The sequence below is a fragment of the Nothobranchius furzeri genome, chromosome 8 (genome assembly GCF_043380555.1).
Source record: "Nothobranchius furzeri strain GRZ-AD chromosome 8, NfurGRZ-RIMD1, whole genome shotgun sequence".
In the NCBI taxonomy this organism is placed as follows: Eukaryota; Metazoa; Chordata; class Actinopteri; order Cyprinodontiformes; family Nothobranchiidae; genus Nothobranchius; species Nothobranchius furzeri.
Window position 1 is genome coordinate 71,396,867 of NC_091748.1, and position 26,430 is coordinate 71,423,296.

The 26,430-nt window shown below is 41.0% G+C and overlaps 1 protein-coding gene across 2 annotated transcripts in view; it reads left to right on the plus strand.

Moving 5' to 3' along the window:
- Positions 1–886: 886 nt before the first annotated feature.
- lrrc7 (leucine rich repeat containing 7) overlaps positions 887–26,430 on the plus strand; it is a 121,976-nt gene continuing 96,432 nt past the window's right edge. The window contains exon 1 of one of the 2 annotated variants that reach the window (XM_070554285.1): positions 887–1,357. In XM_070554285.1, coding sequence (XP_070410386.1) covers positions 1,333–1,357 — 25 coding nt within the window. In that variant the 5' untranslated portion in view covers positions 887–1,332. The remainder of the gene's footprint in view (positions 1,358–26,430) is intronic. The other variant, XM_070554286.1, reaches the window with a different exon arrangement.

The following is a 26,430-nucleotide window of genomic DNA, read 5'->3' on the forward strand; positions in this document are numbered from 1 at the left end:
CAAACCTGATTAGAATTGAACCACTTCTCCTCCACGTCAAAAGGCGTCTGCTGAAGGGGTTTGGGTGTCTGATTCGGATTCACTGGTAAACGAGCAGAAAACATTGTTTCTCAGAGAAAAATGATCTAAACTAGAATTTTGATTACAGTGTTGATAAAATGTAGCCTGGCCAGCTTTTGTATGGCCATGACCCTTAGACCCAGCTCAGTCATGGGTCTACAGCTGTCTTTCAAACTGTCTCTGCATGCTATTGGACAACGAACAACCTGAACACACACATACCAAAACACAAGACTGTTCATGTCAGGACACTCCATTGGAGCGTGGCTAGAATGACACGTAGAGCAAAATCCTTTTGCCTTGTCTGTTTAGATAAAAAGTACTAAATGAGTGACAGCAGGTGAGAGCTGGAGCAAAGATCCTTCTGGAAGAGCATCAGCAGCAGCTACAGAAATCTGTGGAAACCCAGGAGTTGTTGACAATAGTGTAAACATGGCGAGTTCTATGGCTCATTTAGTTATTAAAGCACTTTGGTCCTTTGCTGGTTGTTTTAAATAGCTTTATAAATAACATTTTATTGGAATGAAAAATAAAGACTTTAAAACCTTAACTCCTTAAATGACGTCATTCAATTTAGGATAAAAAATGTTCAGCACACACACACACACACACACACACACACACACACACACACACACACACACACACACACCAATAGGTCCATTGCTCTTCTTTTGTCTCACATTAACTCGTAGAGCCCAATTACTGCACACCAACTTCATGCGCAGGCGCAAATCCACCTGGCGTCCTCGTTCCATCTCTCTCTCTCTCTCTCTCTCTCTCTCTCTCTCTCTCTCTCTCTCTCTCTATCTCTCTGTTGGGGTGACAGATGGGAGGAGACGCACCCGCTGAATGTGTTTTTCCTGCAGCAGACTTCGTACCGGAGGAGGAAAAGGATCCACTGCTCTCCGTCGATCCGTCCCTCCTCTTCCTCTGGGTGTGCCCACACCTGGGTTCATTCCTTTATTCGTTCATCATTTTGGACCTGATAACTGGAGCCCGTCTCTGCGGGAGACTGACGGATTTAAACTCGCGCGGTGATCGTTGGGATGAATCACCGCACCGGCCGGATCGGTGCGTCCGTCCTCTCCTCCGCTGTCGTTGTCCTAAAGATGCGGCTGGTCGCGCGGGAACCTGTGCTGCTTTCACACCGGCTCAGCTCGTCCCGGTAGACCGATCCTGTTCGATGCTGCGGACCTCACGGGGACCGACGGAGTGATTTAATTTGGTTTTTATTTGAGGAAACCGTATCCAGCTTCAGCACCGTGCCAGATGGATAACTACTCTACTTTACCACGTAAGGCAACACCGAGCGGCACCTACCTGCTGCAGTATTTCTCATTCAGTCTGGGGATCCCTCCATGCTCCAGCCACCGCGGTTTAGACAGGCTCAGTGGGTCTCATTAGGATGCCTCATTTTAGGAAAATGTTATGTTACATAAATGAGAATGTCCTGAGAATACAAGTATCCTCATCTGTGGTCAGAATGATACTTTTTAAAAAGGCCAACATCTGGTTTAGAGGAAATACTTGCACTGAAAATCCATCCTCCAAGGCCCTTAACCTTTAACAGATAGGGATCTTTTGGACTCCCAAGCTCTGATGAGCTAATGAAAGAAGCATGCAGGGAGAAGTAGAGGGTGTGTGTGTGTGTGTGTGTGTGTGTGTGTGTGTGTGTGTGTGTGTGTGTGTGTGTGATGTATGATGCAGTGTCATATACTTTCCTGTCTTGACACATACCCCAAAGCTGATCTGCAATAACTGTGTCATGCTCTTTCAAATGTGATCTCTCTCTCTCTCTCTCTCTCTCTCTCTCTCTCTCTCTCTCTCTCTCTCTCTCTCTCTCTCTCTCTCTCTCTCTCTCTCTCTCTCTCTCTCTCTCTCTCTCTCTCTCTCTCTCTCTCTCTCTCTCTCTCTCTCTCTCTCTCTCTCTCTCACACACACACACACACCTGTTAAATACCCTAGCCTGAGGTATCACAGCTTCTTATCCTGCTTGCACATTATTTAGTGGTAGAAATCTGTCATGCTTGTTACACGCCTGTAACGACACTGGCTTGTTATTAACATACTTTACTGCCACACCTGAACCTTTTTTGTGTTTTTTTTTTTCCAGTTTCAGTTCATGGTGTGATTCTACTTTTATTCCCTGACTTGTAGGCAATAAAGCAACACACACAAATAGCTTCTTTCTATCAAAGATAATTATTAATTACTCCATGCAGTATTTTTGAATATTTCATGCTGAGTCTAAGATCACTTTTTAAATCTATTTTCGTCTCATAGGTCTCTGCTGATTGCTATAATTTGTATAATTTTGCAAACACTTGAATATGTGAAGCAACATTTTGTTTTCTAAGTCATCCCAGCCGAAGATGCATTTGCTGGCAATTATTCAGACTCTATTTTAAACATACATGATGTCAGCCAGAGCAGCTCAGGAGGTAGCGCGGATAGTCCAGCCATTGGTTTGATCCCGGCTCCCGAGAATGTTGCCGTTGTGTCCTTGGGCAAGAAAGTATACCCGCCCTGCCTGCTGGTGGTGGTCAGCGGGACCGGAGGTGTGTGACCAAGTGTCAATATATGACGATTCGGGATGCCCCAGCGCGTCAGGAGACGACGATCAGGGACACACTGATAACGCAGCGTCCCAGAGCGTCGGTATCCGACGCCGGTGGTGAGACGGACTGTAGAACGACTTGTGAACTACTTAACCTTCCCTTCACCCTGATCCTAACCTTAAGGTCACAGTTACTGACCTTAAGGTTAGGATTGGGGTGAGGGGAAAGTTAAATAGTCGAATAATGTCCGTGTGACCGCGGGCGTCAAACACTGACACCAGTGGAGCCACGTGTCCCTGATCATCATCTTCTGACGCGCTGGGGCGTCTCGAATCGTCATATATTGACGCTTGGTCACACGCGTCATATTTTGACGCCTTGGGTGTGAGCATGTGTTGGTTTGACAGGCCTCGCCTCTGTCAGTGCACCCCAGGGCAGCTGTAGCTACATTGTAGCTCATCATCATTAGCGTGTGAATGGGTGAATTACTGATTGTGTTGTGAAGCGCCTTGGGGGGTTGTAGAACCCTAAAGCCCCCTTCAGACAGGCCATGAACAACGGAAATGTTTGGGACGCTGTCCTTAAGACCTTTGTGTCTGAATACAAACATCCGGATAACCTTTTCCGTGATTGAACCGGACGAAGCGCCCTAGTAACAGGACCGGACTTGTCACGGACAGGGTGGCTGCTTCAGACTGGTGAGGTCAAGTTCCGGACAGGGAGGAGGGGACGACCAGGGGATGCTGTGCGCACCTAGATAGCTCGCTCCTGTAGCATGCGGCGAACCATGGCAGCTCGCCTCCTGTGGTACCGTCTCCTAGACGCGCGACGAAGCGCTTCACACCGCTTCCGTGATTCCTTTATTAGCCATTGAGCTTCATCATCCAGGTCTCTTATGTGTCTTCGTGTGCGCAGAATTATGCTCAACATAAGTCCGATCAGTGAGAGGAATTCTATCTCTTCGTCGGCCATGTTTGATTGAATAGCTTTGTTTGGGTAAATGACGCACGTACGCCCGCCGCACTATGTTTACGCAATTTCTGGGTACAGTCTTCCCACCCCCTCCCCTCGTACATCTGTAACTTTTCCCTGCTGTGTGAAGGCAGCCGAAAGGACAAGTTCAGGTACAAAATTGGTGTGTCTGAAAACACAGTTCTGGTTAAAAACCGGACTGAATTGTCCACACATATTCCAGAATGTCAATCTGAAAAGGGCTTAAGAAGCTGCTATACAAATACAGGCCATTTACAGGTCATGTCATTTTGTATGCAAATCAATGCTTTACAACAGAACTGTGCTTTGAAAATGTATGAATGTGATTTGTTGCATCAGAACCCGTGATCAATTTTATCAGATCGAAATGAAAGAATTTAGAATAGTAAGTATGCAGTCTGATTGGTGCATAATGAGTCAGACTATAGTGCTCTGTGCAGGGCAAATGAACAAGTTAGTGAATGAAGTTGTTTCTTTTTAACATTTTTAAAAGCATACGTTACATTTGCACATGCTGCTAAACACCAGAATCCCGGGATGGCGTGTTCTGGAGCTTCTGCTCTGAGTTCTGCAGGTTTTTTTTAGTTCACGCCCCTGACAGATGCTTTTGTTCAGAGCGATTACCCAGACAGGAAACCTATACTAGCCCAGGTTGTGGAGATGGGATCTCACCTAACTGGACCTGCTTTTCACAGATGCCATTCATTTATTGAGAGTTTGGAGGCTGAACGAACCCCAGAGTTCAGGTTGTGCTCTTTGAACCATTCCTAGGCACTTATTGCAAGGCTGCTGATGGATCCTACTAGAACTGTTAGGGGTTTGAGAAAAACACACACTCTGATTTCTTTGTGAATGGAATCATTTCATTTGGAGAATGCTGTGTAACACAATATGGTGAGCATTTTTTATGTGGTATTTTTCAGTTAAATTCAGTGGACGCTTCAATAAGATATAGGGAAAAAATACGCTCTACCAAGGGGTCATGGGGTGACGGTGGCTTAAGGGTTAGCAATTCACTCTAACCAGTGGGTTGCCGGTGCGAATCCATGTTCTGTCAATGTCAGTCGTGTCCTTGGGAAAGATACTTCATACTTCCTGCCTGCTGCTGGAGGTTGGAGGGACCGGTGGCACCTGTACTCTGCAGCATTACCTCCATCAGAGCGCCCCAAGGATAATCCTCATCACCATCAATGTGTGAATGTCTGAGTGAATGGAATGGATGAATGGTGGGGCCTTCTTTGACTGATGACCATGGAGGTGGCTTCAGGGGGTCAAGGTGTGGCATTTGTACCATTTTCTATGGTTTATCTACAACAAACTATTTAAACTAACCTACTGAAGAACGGTACTTTTGAGAGTGTATCGGGACCAGCGTTAGAGAGTGCGACCAGTCTCCCCACCCCAGAAGTAAAGAAACAGGAAAGTGTGGTCTGCTAGTTGGAGTTGATCTAGACCAAAAAGGAGAATCCTACAGATCTTAAATAACAACATTAGTTTCTGAAAGGAAATAAACGGTGACACTCAAGGATTAGATTATCCTGACAGATCTACGTCAAACTGTCACTTAACATTCACGGTCTCACCCATCTTGACTCGGTTTAGCGTCCAGGAAAGAGCAGAGAACGTCTCAGCTAGTAGAAGCTAACTGTTAGCATTAGCAACTCCATCGCACTGCAGAACTCCTTAAGGCTTGTGTTATTTATGGAGATAAAACATCAACGTTGCAGAGCAAACAGATTCAGTGGTAACGAGGCATTGCTGTTAGCCAATCAGAGGCAAGATGTTAGAATATCAGGAAGTAAGACCAGAAATCCTGCTGTCTGAAGCTTTTTTCTCCTCTTGCTGAGTTCTCCATGCTGAAACCGGCACACCAGAGCTTTTTGTCCCCAGAGTACGACTTACAAGGCATTCATTCCTACTAGAGACCACTGCATTTGTATAAAAATATGCCTTGCTTAAGTTCTTTGGGGGTTTATTGTTAGTTTTTGGTCCTTTTTAATACTTGAGACAGAAAGCAACCTAATATTTGATGGTAAACTTTGCTGGACTATATCAACAACACTTTTAGATTGACAACACTTCAATATATGAATTGTTTCTCATCCCACCTGAAAGCTAGAGCTCAGATCCTTCTGTTTCCTGTATTTCTTTATGACATTTACACATATTATAACTTTCTGTCCTGCCACGTGAACCAGTAAATTCATACATATTAGATTTTTTTCCAAACCACTGTTGAGGCTTTAAATTATTTAGTCTTTTTAGTTTCTTTGTTTGAGAAACAAAGACTCTTAATTTTTATGTTTGAGATGCTTCTTGTAGGGCAGCCATGGCTCAGTAGGCAGAGTGGTGGTTCTCCAGCTGAAAAGGTCAAAAGGTCAGTCACGAGCTTCTCAGTGTGTCCCAGCAGATGAAGCACGGAGTTTGTGTGAGTGAGGAAAACATTGTTGTGCAGTTACAGAGAATCTCAGTCACTTGTGATGGTTTTTACTGTTTTCATCTTTTGGGACAAAATAAGCCTGAAATGTTAAGTTTTTTTTTATCCGTGATGGATGCTGACCCTAAAATCGTCAAAGTCGTTAGCGCTCATGACAATTATTTAGTTTAATAATCCACAGCAAGAAGAGTAAATGTGTTTGGTTTGACTGAGAATGTTTCAGATGATCTCAGCCTCTTACCTCTTTCTTTAACAAACATGTCAGCTGTTCTTCCCACGTATCAAAACAATTCTCTGATGACAGTCTAAAAAAAACATTCGTGGCTTCAGAATCAAGTTTCTGGAAAACGATTCTCTTCAAAGAGTCGACATGCATGCAGATAAGAGCAAGGTTGGCTCCACTAAAGCTCTGACAGGACATTGCTGCTCTGCCGCTGATGCTGCTGGTTGCCTAGCGACTGTATCCATGGAACCGGCTCTTATTGTCATGGTGATGGGCTAAGGGAGAGAGACCCAGTGAGGGAAGGGGGACAGAGATACCAGTACATCTGCAGTGTGTGTGCTATGATGACGATGAGGATAAGCTGGGATATTTTCCAGCCTGATGATGAAGATTGTGGTGCTATGACTGTGACATATTAATGTTGTCAGATTCGCCTGTAGCAGAATGAAGGACATATAGAGTCAAGTTAAATTAGTTCCCATTTTGTCGGTTTGCAGCCAAATGTTCTGTGTCAGGGATGTTGTCTCTTCAATAGAAGAAAAACACTAAACAAAATCGTGACTTCAGTGCAGAATTTATGAGATCTTTTAATGATTTTCAGAAATGTTGATTGGTTGATTGATGAATGGATATATGGATGGATGGATGGATGGACGGGCGGATATATGGATGGATGGATGGACAGGCGGATATATGGATGGATGGATGGATGGATGGATGGATGGATATATGGATGGATGGACGGATTTATGGCTGGATGGATGAATGGATGGATGGATGGATGGACAGGCGGATATATGGATGGATGGATGGATGGATGGATGGATATATGTATGGATGGACGGATTTATGGCTGGATGGATGGACGGATGAATGGATGGATGGATGAATGACTGGATATATGGATGACTAGATACATGGATGGATGATTGGATAGATGAATAGATGGACGGATGAATGAATGAATATATGGAGGGATAAATGGGTGGATGGATGGATGAATAGATAAATGGATGACTAGGTACATGGATGAATGACGGGATAGCTGGATGGATGGATGGATGACTGGGTATATGGATAGATGGATGGATGACTGGACAGATATATGGATAGATGGATGGATGTATGAATGGATATATGAATGGATGGATGAATGACTGGATATATGGATGACTAGATACATGGATGGATGAATGAATGAATGAATTAATGGATGGATGGATGGATGGGCGGATATATGGATGGATGGATGGATGGATGGATGGATGGACGGATATATGTATGGATGGACGGATTTATGGCTGGATGGATGGACGGATGAATGGATGGATGGATGAATGACTGGATATATGGATGACTAGATACATGGATGGATGATTGGATAGATGAATAGATGGATGGATGAATGAATGAATATGTGGAGGGATAAATGGGTGGATGGATGTATGAATAGATAAATGGATGACTAGATACATGGATGAATGACGGGATAGCTGGATGGATAGATGGATGGATGACTGGGTATATGGATGGATGGATGGATGACTGGGTATATGGATGGATGGATGAATCACTAGTTATATGACTGGATAGATGACTGGATTTATGGATGAATGGATTTATGGATGGGTGGATGAATGAACGGTTATATTTAATTCAAAGTCAGTTACCTGACTAACACAAATGATAAAGCTGATGAGTAATTCTACACGTTTTTTGGCCAGATACACAAAAATTCCACAGGTTTAGCCTCACTAGTATGTGTATAAATAAATGTTTTCCTTTTAAGGCTTTCGACAGTAGTTTAACTGGAGTTCAGTTGCAGCAGGCACATGCAGGAAAAATAACCTGGAACTCAGCCAAAATCTCACTTTATAGTATTAGACTTTTTCAGACCAACAGATTTAAATGCATTGAAATGTCAATAAACTTGTTTTAAGATATTTTAAATGACAACTTCTTTCTTTTTTCTTCATTTTACAGACATTTTATTTTTAGTATTATGTCAAAAAATAAAAAATCTACTTACAACACATTTTTCTTACTTAGGTCACTCAAAGCACATTGCATTTCTCTTTCTACTGTTGGCACACATGCTCAAACTTACAATACAGTATCACCAAGGCATCTGGAGGGAATTGGTGTCTTGCTCAAGAACACGGAAGGTGCAGGGATTGAACCACCTGCTTCGAGGTGGCAGAGGTTCAAACGGGGACCAGTTCATGGTGTTTTTTTTCCCCAGAAGTCACATTCTGCATTCCTGCAGCTGCTTTTTTAAACCACCAATTCCAACATTTTCAGGATTTTACAGAAGCAAAGCTTAGAGTAGAGTAGTGCCAAGAGGGGCGGGAGGAGGAGGAAGAGATAGAAATATTATCCTCTTGGTTACGGCACACAGTGTGCTGTTGGTTCACACAAGCAGCATGAAAACTGCTCCAAACTGGTCTCTAAAGGATAAATTTATCCCATATACTTTTCTCTTTTAGCTGGTCTAATGTGATATATTTTTTTCCACAGTCAGTATAGATTCATACATGGACATTTATCCTGTCCCTTATTTAAGATTAGTGACTCTGTTGCCATGGTTACAGCACTCTTTTGCAGGGGATCTGTTAGGGATTTTATCAATATGTTTATCAATGAACCCATTTCCTGTAGTGAAGAGGGAAGGAGACAACGAGCAGACAAGGCAACCAGTTATAACTGTGGCACATGCACGAGGCAAAATGCCCCGAACATCTGATCGCAGAGTTTATTTAAACAAGTAGATAAGAATGGGAGTGAGGTCATTGTGTGAGAGAATGTGTGTGTGTATGGGGAGAACAGTGTGTGGGTGTGTTTGAGTGTGAGAATGCTTCAGGACATTTGTGAATAGGATTAAAGCAATGAAATATAAAATTTCCATAACAGGATCACATACATCTGTGGTTTGAATTAGCAGTGTCAGTTTAGGATGCACTGCCTAGCAGTCAAATACAATTTTATGTTAACCAATATTTTATTTTATTGTTAAAAAAATTATAAAATATTTGGAATAATTTTGTCCCTGGAACAAAAAGTGTACTTTTTTAAAGGTTTGCAGTCAACTTACAGGAAGTTAACCAAACATATTTAGATATTTGTATTTGTGAAATTGTTGACGTTTTGTACATTTTGAGAAGTTGGTGATAACTTAATGAACTCATACAAATTTAATTAGTTATTTTCAGGTTCTTACCAGGCTTTTTCACCGGACGCATAAGCATTGAGTACAGCTGTGAAATGTTGTACGCAGCAATTAGCCACTGCTATGGGTGCATTTTCACCAAGTGTTATATTTTGGAAGTGTCCCAGAAGCATAGAGTCTATGGTTTATGCCAGGGGTATTCAGTTTCATTCCTGGAGGGCCGGTATGCACCACATTTTAGTGGCTTCTCTGCTCCGACACTAGGGCTGGGCGATATGGACAAGAACTTATATCTCGATATCTTTTTGCTGAATTCCGATATACGATATATATCAAAATATTTTTCCTCCTGTAAATTGTTTACAAGTTAACTCACTTCAAGCTGTCTTGATAAATTATATACATAAATCAGTAGATTAAATGCATTACAATGTATTGATTCTTGTCAAACTTTAACCTTGGTGAGTGCCTATTCTCTACCAGTCTGAGCTTTAGAAACACTGGTACAGCTGTCTGCTAACACACACACACACACACACACACACACACACACACACACACACACACACACACACACACACACACACACACACACACACACACAGTTGAGAGCTAGAGTGTATCAAATGTCCCACAGGCACTTTTTAATTATATATTTATAATTATTTATAATTAATGTAAAATTATTTAAATTTCATCCAGAGGTGGCCCATATCATATATTTTTTGTCCAGAGGAAAAAAAAGTCTATCATGTTAAACTAAATGTATGATGATGTAATTGCATCTACTGAAGATCACATGGGTCATGCACCATGGAGCTATTAGTTATCAGGGCAAACATGGCTGGAGTCTAACAGTATTGACTCATTTCAACAATTATACTGTAGTGACTCAGAGTCTCTGGTTGCACTTTTATGAGTATTATTTTCGGGCTACTGTTGCCGTAACCCACGCCTTACAAACTCTTCACGTTTTCCACAGAATCACTCGTAACGGAGTATTTACTAGCAAAGCAAACCAGAGCGGAAAAACCGGAACAACATTTCTCACCTGTTGAGCTCGCCTTCAAAATGAAACCGTAGCCCTATAGTTTACTATTCAAACCCTTACAACATGTTTGAGGTCATTTGGCCACTCCGGCTATCCGTAGATGTTTCCTGATTGCACAGGGGAGGGAGGGGTTTGGCTCATCTCTGCACGAGCAGGATGGAAAAACAACTCCGTTGGCGTTGAACATCCCCAAATAATTAAAAACCAGGACGCCAAATGCAAAGTTTAGAGCAGCACATTACCCAGAGGCTCTCAGATTGAGCAAACTTGTGAGAATACACGTAATAACCGCTTAGAGATGGAGTAACATGTTGCTAGCATGGTGTCTAATCGCTAGCATAGCAGTTTGGCCATTTATATCGATATAAAGATATAAAGTAATCTTATATCTTATTTGAAAATTATACCGATATCTTAAAAATATCGATATATCGCCAGCCCTATCCGACACACTTGATTCAGTGGGAACCTGTGCAGCAGCTCATCAAGCTCCGCTGAAGCCTGTTAATCACCTGCTGATTGAAATCAGGTGTGTTGAGTTGAAACTAAAACGTGCTGAACGTGCTGAATACCGGCCCTCCAGGACCGGAATTGAATACCCCTGCTTTACACACTACGCTCCTAGAACGCATCAACTTCAGCGGTTCAGTTCGGGCCAGACAGGAAGTCAAACACAAAAGCAGTGTAAAGCATCCGAAAATGTTCAAACTAAAAGTTTTGTGCAGGTTGCTTAACTTGTTGTCCTTGCACGTGAAACCTCCGTGGCCGAGGACAACCGAACCAAAAATAAACTACGGACCCTTCTTGATGCATGCTGCTGTTGTGTTTAAATTCACCTGTCATTTTGACCTTGTGGGACCAGCGTGGAACATTTTTGCTGCCTCCTCAGGAGGACATCAAGTGCTGCAGATACCTGTTAATCACTCATTATTTAAGTCAGGTGTGTGGTAGCAGGCAACCACTGGTGTTTAAAAGAGCAACATGGAAAACATGCAGGGCAGTGCCCTGAGGACCAGGTTTGGGAAACACTGTATTGGACAACAAACAACGTAATGTTATGAATGTCAGTCAGGATAATCCACCACACACCATTGAAGATGAAAAAACATCCTTTTTCTAACTCATCTGCTCTTAAAGCAAAGAAAATACTCCCAAATAGTCCAAAGTTGATAACAGTTCAAACGAGCCCCCACCATCTTTGTTTCGCTCCATCGCAGTAACATCCTGCCCACCAGACCGTTACAGTGCTGTGATTGCCATAACACAATATTGCTCGGGCCTGTGGTAGACTTGCTGATGCTCCTATGAGGCGTGGCTAGACCACCCTGCATAGCAAAATCATTTTACTTCTGCTAGACTTACAGGCTACGCTTGAAATGCTCGCGGTGGGAAGGAAGCTCATGATTGAAATGCGTTTATTACGTTACGTGCTGCTTACGCATCCAGTGGAAAGGCTGGGCTAGGCAATGTTACGACCCAGCTAGGAGGGTGCAGGCGGGTTAGACAATGTTACGACCCAGCTAGGAGGGCAACCACACCAGAAGGGACTATTTATAATAATGGACCCTAACCCTGACAGGAGAAAACTGGTATAAATAAAAAGGCTGGTTCATCCCCACAATCCCCAAACTAATAACTCATTTATCTCATAGCTCAGGACAAACAAAGTGGTGGCTGGTTAATGTGGGCAGAAAATGGAGGACACAGCTGCTTCCCATCAGGCTCTTCTTCAAAGGTCTGCTCCTCCCAGTCACCCAATCAGGATCTTTCACAGCCTTCTTCTACCAATTGCAGGAGTGCACCTGCACACCGATATGTACATCTTAAATGACAGAACAAAATAAAAGTAAAAGAAAAAAAAAAACAGAAAACAGTTCTTTAGGGACGTAACAACAAACATAAACACAAGATGAAGAAAATACTTAGTTGAAACTGTGTTCAGCAGATTTCTACAACCAAAGACGTTACTTGTTGTTACTAAATGCTTGGAAATGTCTTGCATTAATAATTATTTAATTTAACTTAACAGATCTTCATCCGCTTTGAGCAAAATGGTCAGTGCACGAATGTCAAGTCTGTCCTCGGGCTTCACTTTAAGATCCAGAGTCCACGACTGTGTTCCAGCAGGCAGCAGCTTTTTTAGTGATAGATTGACCAGACAGATCATGGAGCTTCTGGTATTTGGCTGTCAGAACAGAAATCTTCTCCTCATCTATTGTGACAGCTACAAGAGCACCCCAGAAGATGACCTGTCACTGACAAGGAGGAAGTCAGGGCAGGGTGGGTTTTTAGCTTAGACAAAGCAGCTGTTTGCAAAAGTAGGACAGTTGTGGAGCAGCAGAGTCACACAGATGCTTTTCAGCTGGTTCACATGAGGAACAGCTGTTCAGGCGGTGATGTGGTTTGTTCGTGTTAATACTTTATCCAGAGTCAGAAGTTCCTAAACAACCTGGCAGAACTCCATCCACACTAGGCTCAGTGTGTGTGTGTGTGTGTGTGTGAGAGAGAGAGAGATTACAGCTTATTTTCTTTTTTGTGACAAAAGATTTGAAATTGAGTTGAACTAATTTGATAATAATCTGAGTCAGAAGCACTGAGAGCAGAATCTGAACTCACTCATAATTCATATTTATAAGAAATTATATGTAAAAATATAATTAGTAAAGTTAAGTATTAAATGAGTGCTCTTAGAGGTGGAGACAATATTTCTATTTATTTTACTTCCAAAAGGGATAAAAAAACTGTGTCACCATCATAAATAAAAAATGAATGCAAGCGAATGTGGCTTTGAGAGCAATTTTCTAATCTGCTTTGCCCTACGGCCTTGTAGCGGAATATAGTTGGTATATTCTTACAACTTTTATTAAGGTCCAGAGATATCACTGATCTAAACCTGAGCTGGATCATTAATCTTTGGACCGGGCCCCCTAGAATCAAAAGAGGTTGTTTTTACTACAGGGAATTTTATTCAAACACCTTGTATTGAATTAGAGACAAGAAGAGAGAGAGAGAGATGGGACGTTTTAGAATATTTATTTTATAATTATTCGAAACAATCACCAGGACTAACTCCCTAATGATGGATGCAGATGAATGTAATGCTGAAGTGTTGGAGTGTGTGTGTCCGTTCAGAATCTCCATCTGGTGGCGGCGAGTCTGAGTGCGGGATGTTGTTTTGACTTAACTGACCGAAGATGGATTTCAGGAGGAAGACTTGAGACGCAATCTATGCCGATCCACGTACCATGCGGAGACTTATGTGTTAGATCCGGATGCCAGGTCCTTGGACCCTCCTTGTGCTGGAACAGGTGAAACAGCGTCGGCAGCACGACAAACCAGTCTGTGGAACGTCTCCCGGTACAACGGCAGGTTTCAGCGTCACGTAGAGACCCCCTCCTTTCTGGGTCAGAGAGTTCAGCTTTTATTCTGAAGGAATCGTCGTCTTGTTGATAAAACGACGGAATTTTCCAGCTTGACAGTTCTCAGCTTAAAAGTAGAAAATACAGCTGGCCAGTCTGTACTTCACTTAGCGATGATGGACATCAGATGGATTTGAGAGCTGGTCGAGTACTTGGTTGGAACTGCGTTGAACTGATGGAACTCCTCGTTGGAGCTGCGTTGAAAACTCGTTGGAACTCCGTTGAAGACTAAATTAAAATGGCGTTGTTCTGTTTTATTAAGCTTAGTTGTTTTTGATTCTTAGCCAATCGGAGTGGACAGATTAACTAAACACCACAGGACTCTGCCACGCATCAGAGAGGAAGTTCTGATTGGATGAGTGAACAATGTGTCATGTGTTTACCTTATGTGGATCAGGATGTCTAGCTCAGTTAGCCCAAAATCTTGTTATTCAATAAACACATAAATCATAACATTGTGATTTCACAGATCAGTCACCTGATTATTATTGACCAACAGTTGTTTTGATTAGCTTTATTAGAAATAAAGTTCTTTGATTAACTAATGAAAAGCGTTCTTCATCCTTCTTCTGTCTTCTTCGCTGTAATGTAAACATCAGAAGCAAGCGCACAACCTTGGCAATTTATGCACACTGTCACTGTGTCAAAGGGCAGCTGTTATGGGCAGAAATGGCATATTCATAACGCTACACCCTGAAACGCACATATGTTGTACTTCAATTCAAGTGAAAAGTAATGATGTGTGTTTTGACCATGCCAGTCATGTATTTAGAGATTTGTCAGCTTGTAAAAATTTGGACTTAGCATGTCTCCAAATCAGATGTTGGTACGTTGCATAAAATTAAATTATCTCCTCACCTCTACCGTAACTGCTACTTACCACGTGGCCACATTTATGGTGGTTCTGTCCTCCTGAAAGAAGGATTTGAAATTTGCTACACTTACCGACGTTCTTTCTCTGCTGTTCTCCGTGTGTGGTTTGATGATGTAAATTTGGTAATGCGCATTTGGAGTTTTGGACATATTTTCACACTAAACTTAAAATGTCTTTTGCCTTTGTTCGAAAATAAGCACGGTCATGGCATCAGAATGTGTCTATAAGATTAACAGACATAAAATGTGAAATCCATGGCACATAACAAACGGGATTAGAAAATAGCTTTTATAGCACACACACACACACACACACACACACACACACACACACACACACACACACACACACACACACACACACACACACACACACACACACACACACACACACACACAACTAAAGTCCAGAGAAATGGCCGAACATTTTTAAATGCGAGTCTGAAGTTGATGCTTGCCTCGGAGCTAGCCGCTAGCGCTAACAACAGCTCATGCTATCTGTCAATCAAATCTATATATTCATAATTTCAAGTGTTTAATTACACAAAAACATTCATCCCCTTCGGAGTTGTCATCACTGTAAGCTATTTAACCTAAAATACTTTTTAGCCAGGCTGTAAACATGTTTATTTCTGCTGTTAAGTTTAACATTGAAGTCAATAGAGAGCCTAAGTCACATGTGTCAGACACAAGGCCCGCGGGCCAGATGTGGCCCGCCACATCATTTTATGTGGCCCGCGAGAGATTCAACTGTCTTAAAATAAGTCTATGCCGCTTCAAAGTGCACATTGACTATAAACTACATTTCCCATAATGAATGGTGATTTTGTTCCCAGTGCAGTAACTTGCCACTAGGTCGCAGTGTATCCACTTCCATGTTTAATTAATGCAACAAGTGAAAATTACTCCACACATCATCCCAAAATGTCCAGGGAGAGAAAGATTGATGCAGAAGGAAGGTGGAACATGTTGATGCTTCAAGGAGAAAAACCCGTATCTCTATACAGTCATTAGCATCCATGCTACTAGCATCAGCGTCTGCAGCGTTACCTCCTCTGCCTCGGACAAACTGAAAACACTCCTCTTAGGCCCTGTCCACACGTAGCTGGGGATCTGCCAAAACGTAGATATTTTTTTTGGAGTTTTTTCACACGAAAACGGATCTTTTTAAAAACTCCGGCCAAAGTGAAGATCTGCGTTTTCTCCATTTTGGGTGTCTGCGTGTGGACAGACAAAACCGGAGTTTTAAGTTCCGCAACGTCACTTTCCGCGACAAAAAAATGCTGACATCACGTGTGCGACCTGTGTTTACCCTAGCCGACAGCAGATGCCCTCAGAGCTGCGCTCTCTTTATCAATTGTCCAAGCGCTTTTTGCTTGTTTGTTTTTGCAAGCGGACTTACTGCTCCATGCGGAAGACCACAGATGAAGGACGAGGTTCAGAACGGGGGAAGTACTGCCGCCTACAGGTCTGGCATGTCCTTAACAACGTATTTATCCGGGTACGTGCAGACAGAGTTTCTTTTTAAAACGAGGTGGTGTAGATGCAAGTTTTTGGATGGGCGGATATTCGTTAAAAAAAAAAATGGCTACTTGTGGACTAGGCCTTACTCAGCGCTGAGTTTACTCAGCAATTAGCCGACTTTGAAGCCCAGAAATGGATTTTAACAGCTCGGTAATCTGTTTGCTGCTGACATAGAAAGCACACCGACCAACTTCCAGACCGAGATGATTTAACTCCAGTTTAGCAACACGCTCAAGTCAGTATGACTCTGTTGCTGCTGCGGCTTTTATCCCCCTCCCCGACACAACTGCGTGGTCCAGATGCTCTCCATGTCCAGCTGCACAAGCCTGTGTGAGCAACTGTTTCTCACTGATGAACTCCTTCCTCAGCTCAGAGCCCACCCCCACAGATGCAGGTCTAACTGGAACAGGTGAGCATCACAGGAAATCAGAGTGGAGAAAACTGGGATTGAATTATTTTGCTTTTATTAACCTTTTCTGCTCCAAAGCATGAATGTTAATAGGTGAGATATTGCATTTTCATTTAAGAAAAGGACTATTTTTTATTTATGTTGTTGGCCTGTGAAAATAAATGAACCTATTTTAAAATAGGACAGATTACAGATAGAAGAATAGAATAGAAATAAAATAGAAAATCCCTTTATTGTCCCTCAGTGGGGAAAGCTTGGCGTCACGGCAGCAATAACGTTCATTACAGGAGCAACAAAGGAGAGTAAAAATTAAAGAATAAACAAGAAAACATAAAAGAGAAACACTTAAAAGATTCAAAAGATACAAAATAAGAATAAATGCTGAATATACGCAGATTATAAGGAATAAAATACTTTTTTTAAACTGAGACGTAAGTAACGAATACCACTGATGTGTGCTTTATTTATTAAAATTGACTTGCTCATGTGTAATTTGGTTATTCCACATTTAGTGTTACTGCAAAAATAAGTTTGTTTCCAAATGAAAAGGTTCAACCGTTCTTATCTGTAGATAAAGAAAAATGTGCACATTTGCTGTCACTTTAAAAAAAATATTGAGTTTGGCCCGCAACTTCGTCCCAGTTTTTCATTTTGGCCCAGTGTGAATTTGAGTTCGACACCCCTGGCCTAAGTCATGCCCATGGACCATGGGTCCCCAGAAGAACGAAAAAATTAATGCAAGTCAGTGGGGCTACAAATGCTATTTTCTAATTCAGTTTGTCATGTGCCATGGATTTCACATATGGTGTTTGCGAATTTTAAAGAAGCATTCCGATGCCAAGACAACGCGCTTATTTTCGAACGGGGGTAAACATTATTTTAGGTTTAGTGTGAAAATATGTCCAGGACTACAAATGTATTTCACCAAAGTGATGTTGTAGAACCAGACACGGAGAAAAACTGAAAAAATGGCAGTAAGTTCAGCCAGCTTCAAATTCTTCCTTTAGGAGTAAAGACCCACCATAAATCTGGCCATGTGGTAAGTAGCAGCTACGCTATGGGAGAGAAGATTATGTGGTGACATCATATATACGACGTACCGATGTCTGATTTGTAGTCATGCTAATTACGAACTTTTACATTACATTACTTTTCATTTAAATTGAAGTACAAGATATATGTGATCTGGAAAGACGAGGAGACTTAGGCTCCCTAAGAGGATTTGCTCACTTCTGGTGACAGCACCTAGTGGATGAGGGAGGAACTGCAATTTTTGTCACTTCCTGGTTGGCTTCAGGTCTGGGAGCCTGGGGATCCCTAAGGGCATGGAGGGAAATGAAAAACTCCGAATAATATTTAGGTTTTAGTGCCCTATGTTTAGTGGTGCATGTAGTCACAGATAGAAAATAAGCTTGGAAAACAAAAAAACACAAAGAGCCAAGAAAGGCAGAGAGAAGTCTGCCGAGTGCGAGTAATCTTGACATCATCTGCCAGCTGTCTGTTTCAGCTCAGCTGTCATGGCGACCAGACCGGAAGTGTCTGAGAGATGGATCGTCTTTGTCTTAGAGCTCGCTCAGGTTTCGCTGCTTTTTTGGCATTTTATCATCTCAACGCGACAGCTCTTTCTCCGTAATCACCTCCTTATGTTTATACGTTTAGGCGCTTCCTCTAAGGAGACGCCTGACATTTGTCTTACTAACATTGATTTCTGAGGCAAAACATATGGTGGATATTATTACATCAATGTTTTTGTCTCAAATTCAGCTTCAAGAGTCTCTCGAGCTCTTTTTTCCCTAACTGCTACATTTTTGTTTATTTGTAAACTTGTGTGTCCATAAAATTTGTAATAAAACAGCTCTGGGATAACTTTTATTATTCACCGAATCCTATTTAAACACGAGTCCAGTTCTGGTTCTGCTGGTGGTTTCTCCCTGTTGAAACCCTCACCCTATTATTGTGCTTGCTTAAAATGTTTATATTCGGTCTCCTGCTTGCTTTGTAGTGCAAATTTGACTCATTGGTAGTTTATAATGATTATAGTTTTTGAAAATGTAATAGTACTTATTCCGATCGGTTGGCCTAATTCAGGGCCTGAAATGATTTAGTTCATTTCAGATGGTTTGTGTCCTGAGCTGGTGCTTTATGAATAAACTGAACAGAAAATGAGTTGAATCATGTTTCATGGTTGATTGATTTTACTATTTTGGTTATTATTGTCATTATAATCGAGTAAAAACTTTGATATTTATATGAACATGTTTTTGTTGTTATTTCTGTGCTATATATGAAAATATGTGGGCAACTAACAAGCATCAAACAGAAAAGCTGCATTACTTTTATGACATTTTCCAAAAGCACAATTGACACAGTTGTTCTATCAAAACTATTCTATGTTTTAAAACATATTTTCAGCTAAAATAAAGAATAAATACCTCATTGAAATTCACACAGGAACAGATTTTGACATGGACGAATGTTTTATTGTCATTGAGAGATTTTGTTTATTGTGGTGGAAAAGAAAGAAAATCATCTTTTGTATGGGGTCTCTCAAGATAAAACTCACGAGGCGCTTCACAAAAACAAAACAAATTAAACATAAAAAAGTTTGTTTTAAATGAGAAGAAATAAAAATTGTGATTAAAAATTTAAGGAAAGGGGGAGAGAAAGTGAATAGGAAAGAGGGAAATGAGTGGATCCTGGGAAAGGCAGAATAGGAGCGGAATAAGGAGAGGGTGATGATGAAGGTCACATAAAAGCCAGCCTGAACAGGTGTTTTCAACTGCTTTTTAAAGGAGACCACTGAGTCCACTGGCTCAGTGGGACAGAGTTCCAGAGTCTGTTCCATTTTAGTGCTGATTTAACAATAACTTTTTAGTAATAGGGACGTTTGTGTAGCCTATCTAATATACTGACACAGACTAATTAAAAACAAAAAACGTTCTCCTTTTGAAAACATGATTCAAAAATGACTTCTCTGAATAATTCTATATGTTTATGAGATTTTCTAGAGACAGTTGTGGAATTGTGTCATGTGTTGTCCTAACATTTGAGAAAAGTCCCTTGACTCAGTAATATTCACTGATGTGTGGAGAACAATTATATATCTGCACGTGACTGAGGGCAGATTTTAGGTCTGTGTGTGTGTGTGTGTGTGTGTGTGTGTGTGTGTGTGTGTGTGTGTGTGTGTGTGTGTGTGTGTGTGTGTGTTACTATGCGGTCATGCTGGATGCGTGTGAGTACCCATTCGTGCATGTTTAAATCGGCACGCGATCGTATAAAGTTTAAGAGGCAGAGAGGGATACAGGACTGCTATCTGAATTTACTCATTGATGTTAGATGTAAAGCTTTATATATACATATACATACATACATATACACACACACATATATATATATATATATATATATATATATATATATATATATATATATATATGTATACATATTTGTGTGTGTGTGTGTGTATACATACATATTTTATTTTAATATTATTTATTTCCTATAGTTGCTTATTTATATTAGCAAATTTTAAAATGAGTATTTTATAAGGAAGCGTTTCAGTTCAGTTACACAGTTTTCATGTTGTCATCAGCACCTTTTGTGTGTGTTGACTTATTCCATACAGGCAAGTGCCCCTTATCTAGATTATTGTTGGTTCTTTTAAACATACAGTTAACATAAAACATGGTATGAATATAATGCAATTTAAAACAATGCATAAAGAACCTTTTTTTTTTTTTTACCAGATATAGATGAGAGGAATAATGATGTGTGACTGTTTCTTAACTCTGATGTTCTAGTAGTTTCATGCTCTGGTTTTGTTTTCTTTTGTTGTTATATTTACTGTAAGTGTGTTCGTTAATTTTTGGGGTGGGAAACACAAGCAAGACTTCATTCTGAATTATTTTTTTAAACAAATTATATCACTAATGTGTCTAATTCTGCTATCATGGCCCAAAAATTGCACAGGGTAAGCTTGGCTATAGTCTCAACGTCTCAGTTTGTTTGCAGATCCTTTCCAAAGTTACCTAACTTTCGCTGACTCGCTTGACTCAGGGAAACTAAATTAAGAAAGATTTGGGACAGATTCCAGGGAATTTGTTGAATTTCTTGGAACATGTGAAAAACTTCTTGCTACTCAAATGAGGAAATTGAGAACCATTGGACTTTTAAAGACATTCTACAAATAATTTTGATAATGTTTACAATATTCCATGCCACTATTTATGACAATGTTACGGATGCAAATACATGTCTGAATGATATTTGCCCTCCAGAGAAGATCTTTCCAACAGCTATCTTGTTATGCTTAGAGTTTATAACCCAGATCCATCTGGATAGTTATTTATTTTATTTATTTTTTGTCTTCTGTTTTGGAACAGCTGGAGCACGCAGAATGTGCTTGGTGAAACCATTCATACAGCTCAGCAGACCGGACGCTCACATGGTTGTTTGTCCACATAGAAGTTGTTTTGTGTTAAACTATGAAAACTATACAAAGGGTCAGATTGTTTGAAAAAAGCTTGATATGATGGATACGTAACCAATAAACCATGTGGTGGACATTTGAATATAACAGGAATAGGTCAGATATTGTTTCATGTTAAATTTATTCAAAAAGCATTGCTGATCACATCAGTTGAAATATGTTAGTTTAAAGGCTATTTCCACTTAGAAACCATTTTTAGGCCCGAGCAGCGAAAGTGCTGCGAAGGCCTCTTGTTTTTGCTCTGTTTATTATTTTTCTTCCGCCAAGTAAATTGGCTTTTTGGAGGCCTTAACATACCCGAAAACTCAGGAATTTTTGCACACACGTCAGGTGTGGTGTAAAATTTTGTATTTTAAAGGTCCCAAAAAAATCACAATAAAACTAGCTCCACAGTGCCCCCTAGAATGTGAAAAATACCCCCCTCCATATACCTTAGTGTGGAAGCCAAGTTCGAGTTCATATACGTTTGTCTGTGAATAAGTTAAGCTAAAAACAATTCCATTTTTGTATTTAAAAATGTTAATTTGTTAAAAGAAGTCTTGTTTTGGTCAATTCATGTAGGGTAGAAAATAGGTTACTGTCACTTTAAGAAAAAGGCAGGCAAATGGGGTGGGGATGTAAAAACCAGTTACATCCAGCTGAGCATGGTGAGGTGTATAGCAACATGGTTTCTTAACGTAGCATTGTTTTGTTTAAACCGAGGAAAACTTAATTTTGGACACTCCTGTAAGATTACAAGCTGTGGAATAAATTTTTTATCTTTTCATCAGAGTACTGTGGAAGCCTGTCTCCTCATCATTAAACATGCACCAGTAATGCACGAGTAAACCAAGGCCAAGGAAGCCTCACCAGCCACACTTAGTTTGTCGTACAGTTATGAAATTTTGTACACTTGTAGTACTCAACAGTCTGCACAGCAAAGCCTCTTGCAACCAAGGTCAACTTCAAACAGGAAGTCGGCCATGTTGGTTTGAAATGGTGATTTTGACCCCGTTTTGGCCGTTTCTAGGGTCCGCTTCTGATTGACTTACTCGATCATTTTTTGCACGATCATCTCGAAATTTGTGGGAAATTGCTCAGAAGGGATGGGTGATCAAATAGAAAAATTAAAACTGACTTTTCATATATGCTGAGGGCATGGCGAAATTCGCCATCACGAATGGTTAGAAAATAAGTCCTTTCTTTGCATCAGAATGTGTCTTTAAAATTCACGGACATCATATGTGAAATCCATGGCACATAACAAGCGGGATTTGAAATGCAGTTCATCCACAGGATCAGCATCACTCCTGTCAAGTCTCTCGTTTTTGGCTGGAAACTGTTTTTAAAATTGTAAATTTTTTACTCCTTATTCCCACCATCTTCCTGAATTATTTTTCACAGAAAATGTTCCGGTATTGGGTTCATTAATGAAGAATCCCCCGCTCTCACGGAGACCCCCAACCCCTCCCTTCACGGAGCCTGAGATCGGTGAAGCGCTTGCTCCAGCAGCACCTCCTGCTGCCGTTCTCGTGCTCTTCTGTGTTTTTAATTCCAAAACTTGACATGATGTCAAGACAGACTCCTGAATTCTGTCAGCGCTTCTCCTCAGAAACATCAACACTCTCCTTTGATGACACAGTGACGTAGGAGATGGATTTAATACGACACGACCAGTCAGACTGCAGTCGCTTTCAAAAACATCAGATTAGGGATGCACCGATGGATCGGCATTTGATCGTAATCGGCCGATAGCGCCCCTATCGGTTTTGATCGGAATTTTCAAAATAGATCAAAGCAATCCGATCAGGTAGGGTTGTCACGGTAACCAGTGTAGCGGTAAACCCCGGTAAAAAAAAAAAGTTGACAATAATAATAACAGTCTTGTTTTTAAAAAAACTATTATTATCTCAATGGGTTTACCGTGGCTGCGGTGTAGGCGCGGTGACCCTTACCAGCCACCGTATCATCGGCTGAAGTTGCCGGCGGCACAGACGCACGCTTTGTTTACAAAGAAACTTTCTTGAAGCTAAAGCTGAAATAATGGTCAAAGGAGGAGACAGCAGCGCTCAGGAGGACATTTATTATCCCTCAAAGAAGACAAAGTCGGAAGTACGGGCATATTTTAGATATTTGAAGAATGCCGAGGGAGTTTATGGAAGACGGCTATCCTGTTTGCAGCGCGAGCAGAAAAAGTGTCTGTGAAAGGCAGCAACGCTTCAAATCTCATGACACATCTGCGTGACCATCACCCACAACTCTACAGTCAACGCAAGGCAAGCTAACGTTAGCGTTTTAGCTAAAATGCGTGATCCGAGGATTTGGGTTGAGGGAGAATGCAACGAGTGGCTATATAAAGCAGCCGCAGCGCCGCTACCTGCATATAAACCGTGTCGCGGACACCGCCATGTTGAAATGACGCTATGCATTACGGGGCTCCCAGGGGCAGATAAGAGTTGGTCTCTCTCCAAGAATAGTTATGAATTTAACAATGATTACTGCCTGATGACATTTTCCCACATCTGCAAAGCTCACTGGAAGGACACAAACCGAGGACAATACTTCCCTGATATAGGTTTTATTACTCAAGTAAGGGTAAAAAAGTATCTGATTAGAAGGCTACTTGAGTACTGAGTATCATCTGATCTAATATTTTTAAATGATGACATCAAACAGACATAAAATAAGAAGTTATGGGCAAATATTGGTATTTCAAAGACTAAAGGGGAAAAATGTAAACAAATAAACAACATAATTACAAAATAACACATTTTAGGCAAAATTTAGACACAAACTGAGGACAATATTTCCTGACATACAGGGTTTATTTAATTGTGTGAAAATGTAGCACGTTTAAAAAAAATACCGCGATAATACAGAAAACCGTGATAATTTTGGTCACAATAACCGTGAGGTTAAATTTTCACACCGTGACAACCCTAATACAGACCATTTTAGATTAGGTTACATTTCCTTTATTCCCAGATTATGTAGTTTGTAGCACTCATTATAATGTTGTAGAAAATTTCTGGCCAATCCACGTGATCGGTATCGGTGATAGGTATCGGCGATCAGCATTCTTTGATATCGGTATCGGTGATCGGCAGCAAAAAACCTGATCGGTGCATCCCTACATCAGATATATATCGGAATCAGTACCACATATGGACGTGACCTGGATCAGAGCAAATAGAATCAGTGGCAGTCTCGTTGCTGTTAGCCAGTCAGAGGTGAAATATCAGAATATCAGGACTCTAAATCCTGTCGTGTTCTGTTCCTCTCTCCTCTGGCTCTCTTCATGTTTCCTGAAACCGGTGAGACGGAGATTTTTTTTCCCACAGACATTGACTTATGGGTCAGTCATTTGTACTACAGATCACTGCAAAAGTGTTAAAAAAACAAGTGAACTTGGTCTTTAAGCTACAATTTTGTTGGTGGCTAAAAAGACAAATGTATTATGTATTTTATACATCAAGAAGACTTTTAACAAATTAAGATACTAAGGTATCTTTCTACATTTACAATTTTGTACATTTGAACATTTTTACCAGAAATGTGATGATTCAGAAAAAATAAACTACTTGCAGCAACACACATTTGCTGGACTCCTGGTTGAGAAGCACAACACATGTTCTGCAGTGATAACACATTAATGGTGCAAATGTACCTTTTGATTGTGGCCGTGTTCTGAGTCAGGAGTTTTATGGAGCTCATATGTGGGAGTGAAGTTTGTCCCCCTTGACAGGCTGGCCTGAGATGACCTTGTGAAACCCACATCACAGTGACTATAGCACAGCTTCTGAAGCAGTTCTCACTGCGGTGTTGTGTCGTGACTAGTGGGCTTCACACCAGCGTTTCCTCGTGGAGCTTCCACCTCAGTCTGGTTGTTCTCCTGTCTATCCCTCTCTCTCTTTGTCCAGACAGAAAAGCTTTGTCTACTCACTGAGGGACAAAAGCCACCTGTTCAACATGGCAAAGCTGTTGAATACGTGACTGAACTTGCTTATTTTTGTGTAACAGTGTGCGCTTTCATTTAATTGATTGATCTGTTTATTCAGTTTTTTTTCAGTGCTACTTTATTTTAACCTGGCAAGCCAGACTAAATAAACATATTATTTAGTCTTGCAATGCTCCATTGACGGTCCTTGCCGTGGGGGGGGGGGGGGGTTGGTTTATCGTTGTCTTTCAAACGATCTCCGCATGCTACTGAACAATGAACAACATGACGTACTCACCGCAATGGATGTCGGTAAATGAGGTGGTCCGCTGTTGAAGTAGGTGAAAATACATCCTTTTTTTCTAAAAAATACAACTCAAATAGATCTATCTGCTCCTGATTCTAATAAAGCCCAAGTCAAAATAGTCCACAATTGATGTAAAAGCCATTTCAAATGAGCTCTCGCCATCTTGTTCCACTCTGTTGCATAATCCCGCCCACCAGACGAATAGAGAGCCCTGATTGGCCCACAAAGCGGATAAAGCACTGTGATTGGTTCACAAAGCAGATGGAGCACTATGATTGGCCCACCATTTTGGACCAATCACAGCTCTCTATGCGTTTGACACCGCTCTAGAAAGCTGTGATTGGCCAGCCAGGATGCTGCTAGGGGCTCCAGATGTTCTAATGGAGCGTTCCCAGATCAAACTTTACAAAGCAAGAATTTGGTTCTCTAGGCTACCTTAATTTATCATTGATCATCAAACTTATTTTGTGTCGTCAACATCTATGTTCACATGTTTGCTGCAGAAACTGCAGAAAGAAATATTATCTGTTGTCTGTTTTATCATTTATTTAAGTAGAATAAGACATTTTCCTTTCAGTGTAAAGCATTAGTTGTGCTTGTGAGAACAGTGTCACTTAGCAAAAGTGAAGTGACAGGTTGTTTGTTCTATTTTTTCACAAATTTATCTTCTTCATACATCTGCTTACATTAGTGATCACGAAGAGTGAGATCCAACCACTCAACAATATGTCGCCTCCTACCACAGTCCTAAAATCAGCTTAACCTCATTTACACCCAGTGCAGGTCAGGATGTGGTGCCCTGGAAAGTTTACGCAAAGTTTCTGTTCATTCTGGATGTCGCATGCGGACAGTCACGAAATGACATGAAGAAATGACACGAGTCAGACAGGAAGTGAGACGTGCCGACACGGTGCGTCTGGTAAATGTTATTTGTATAGTGCCTTCTTAGGGTTCTACAACCCCGGAAGGCATTTACAACACAATCAGTCATTCACCCATTCA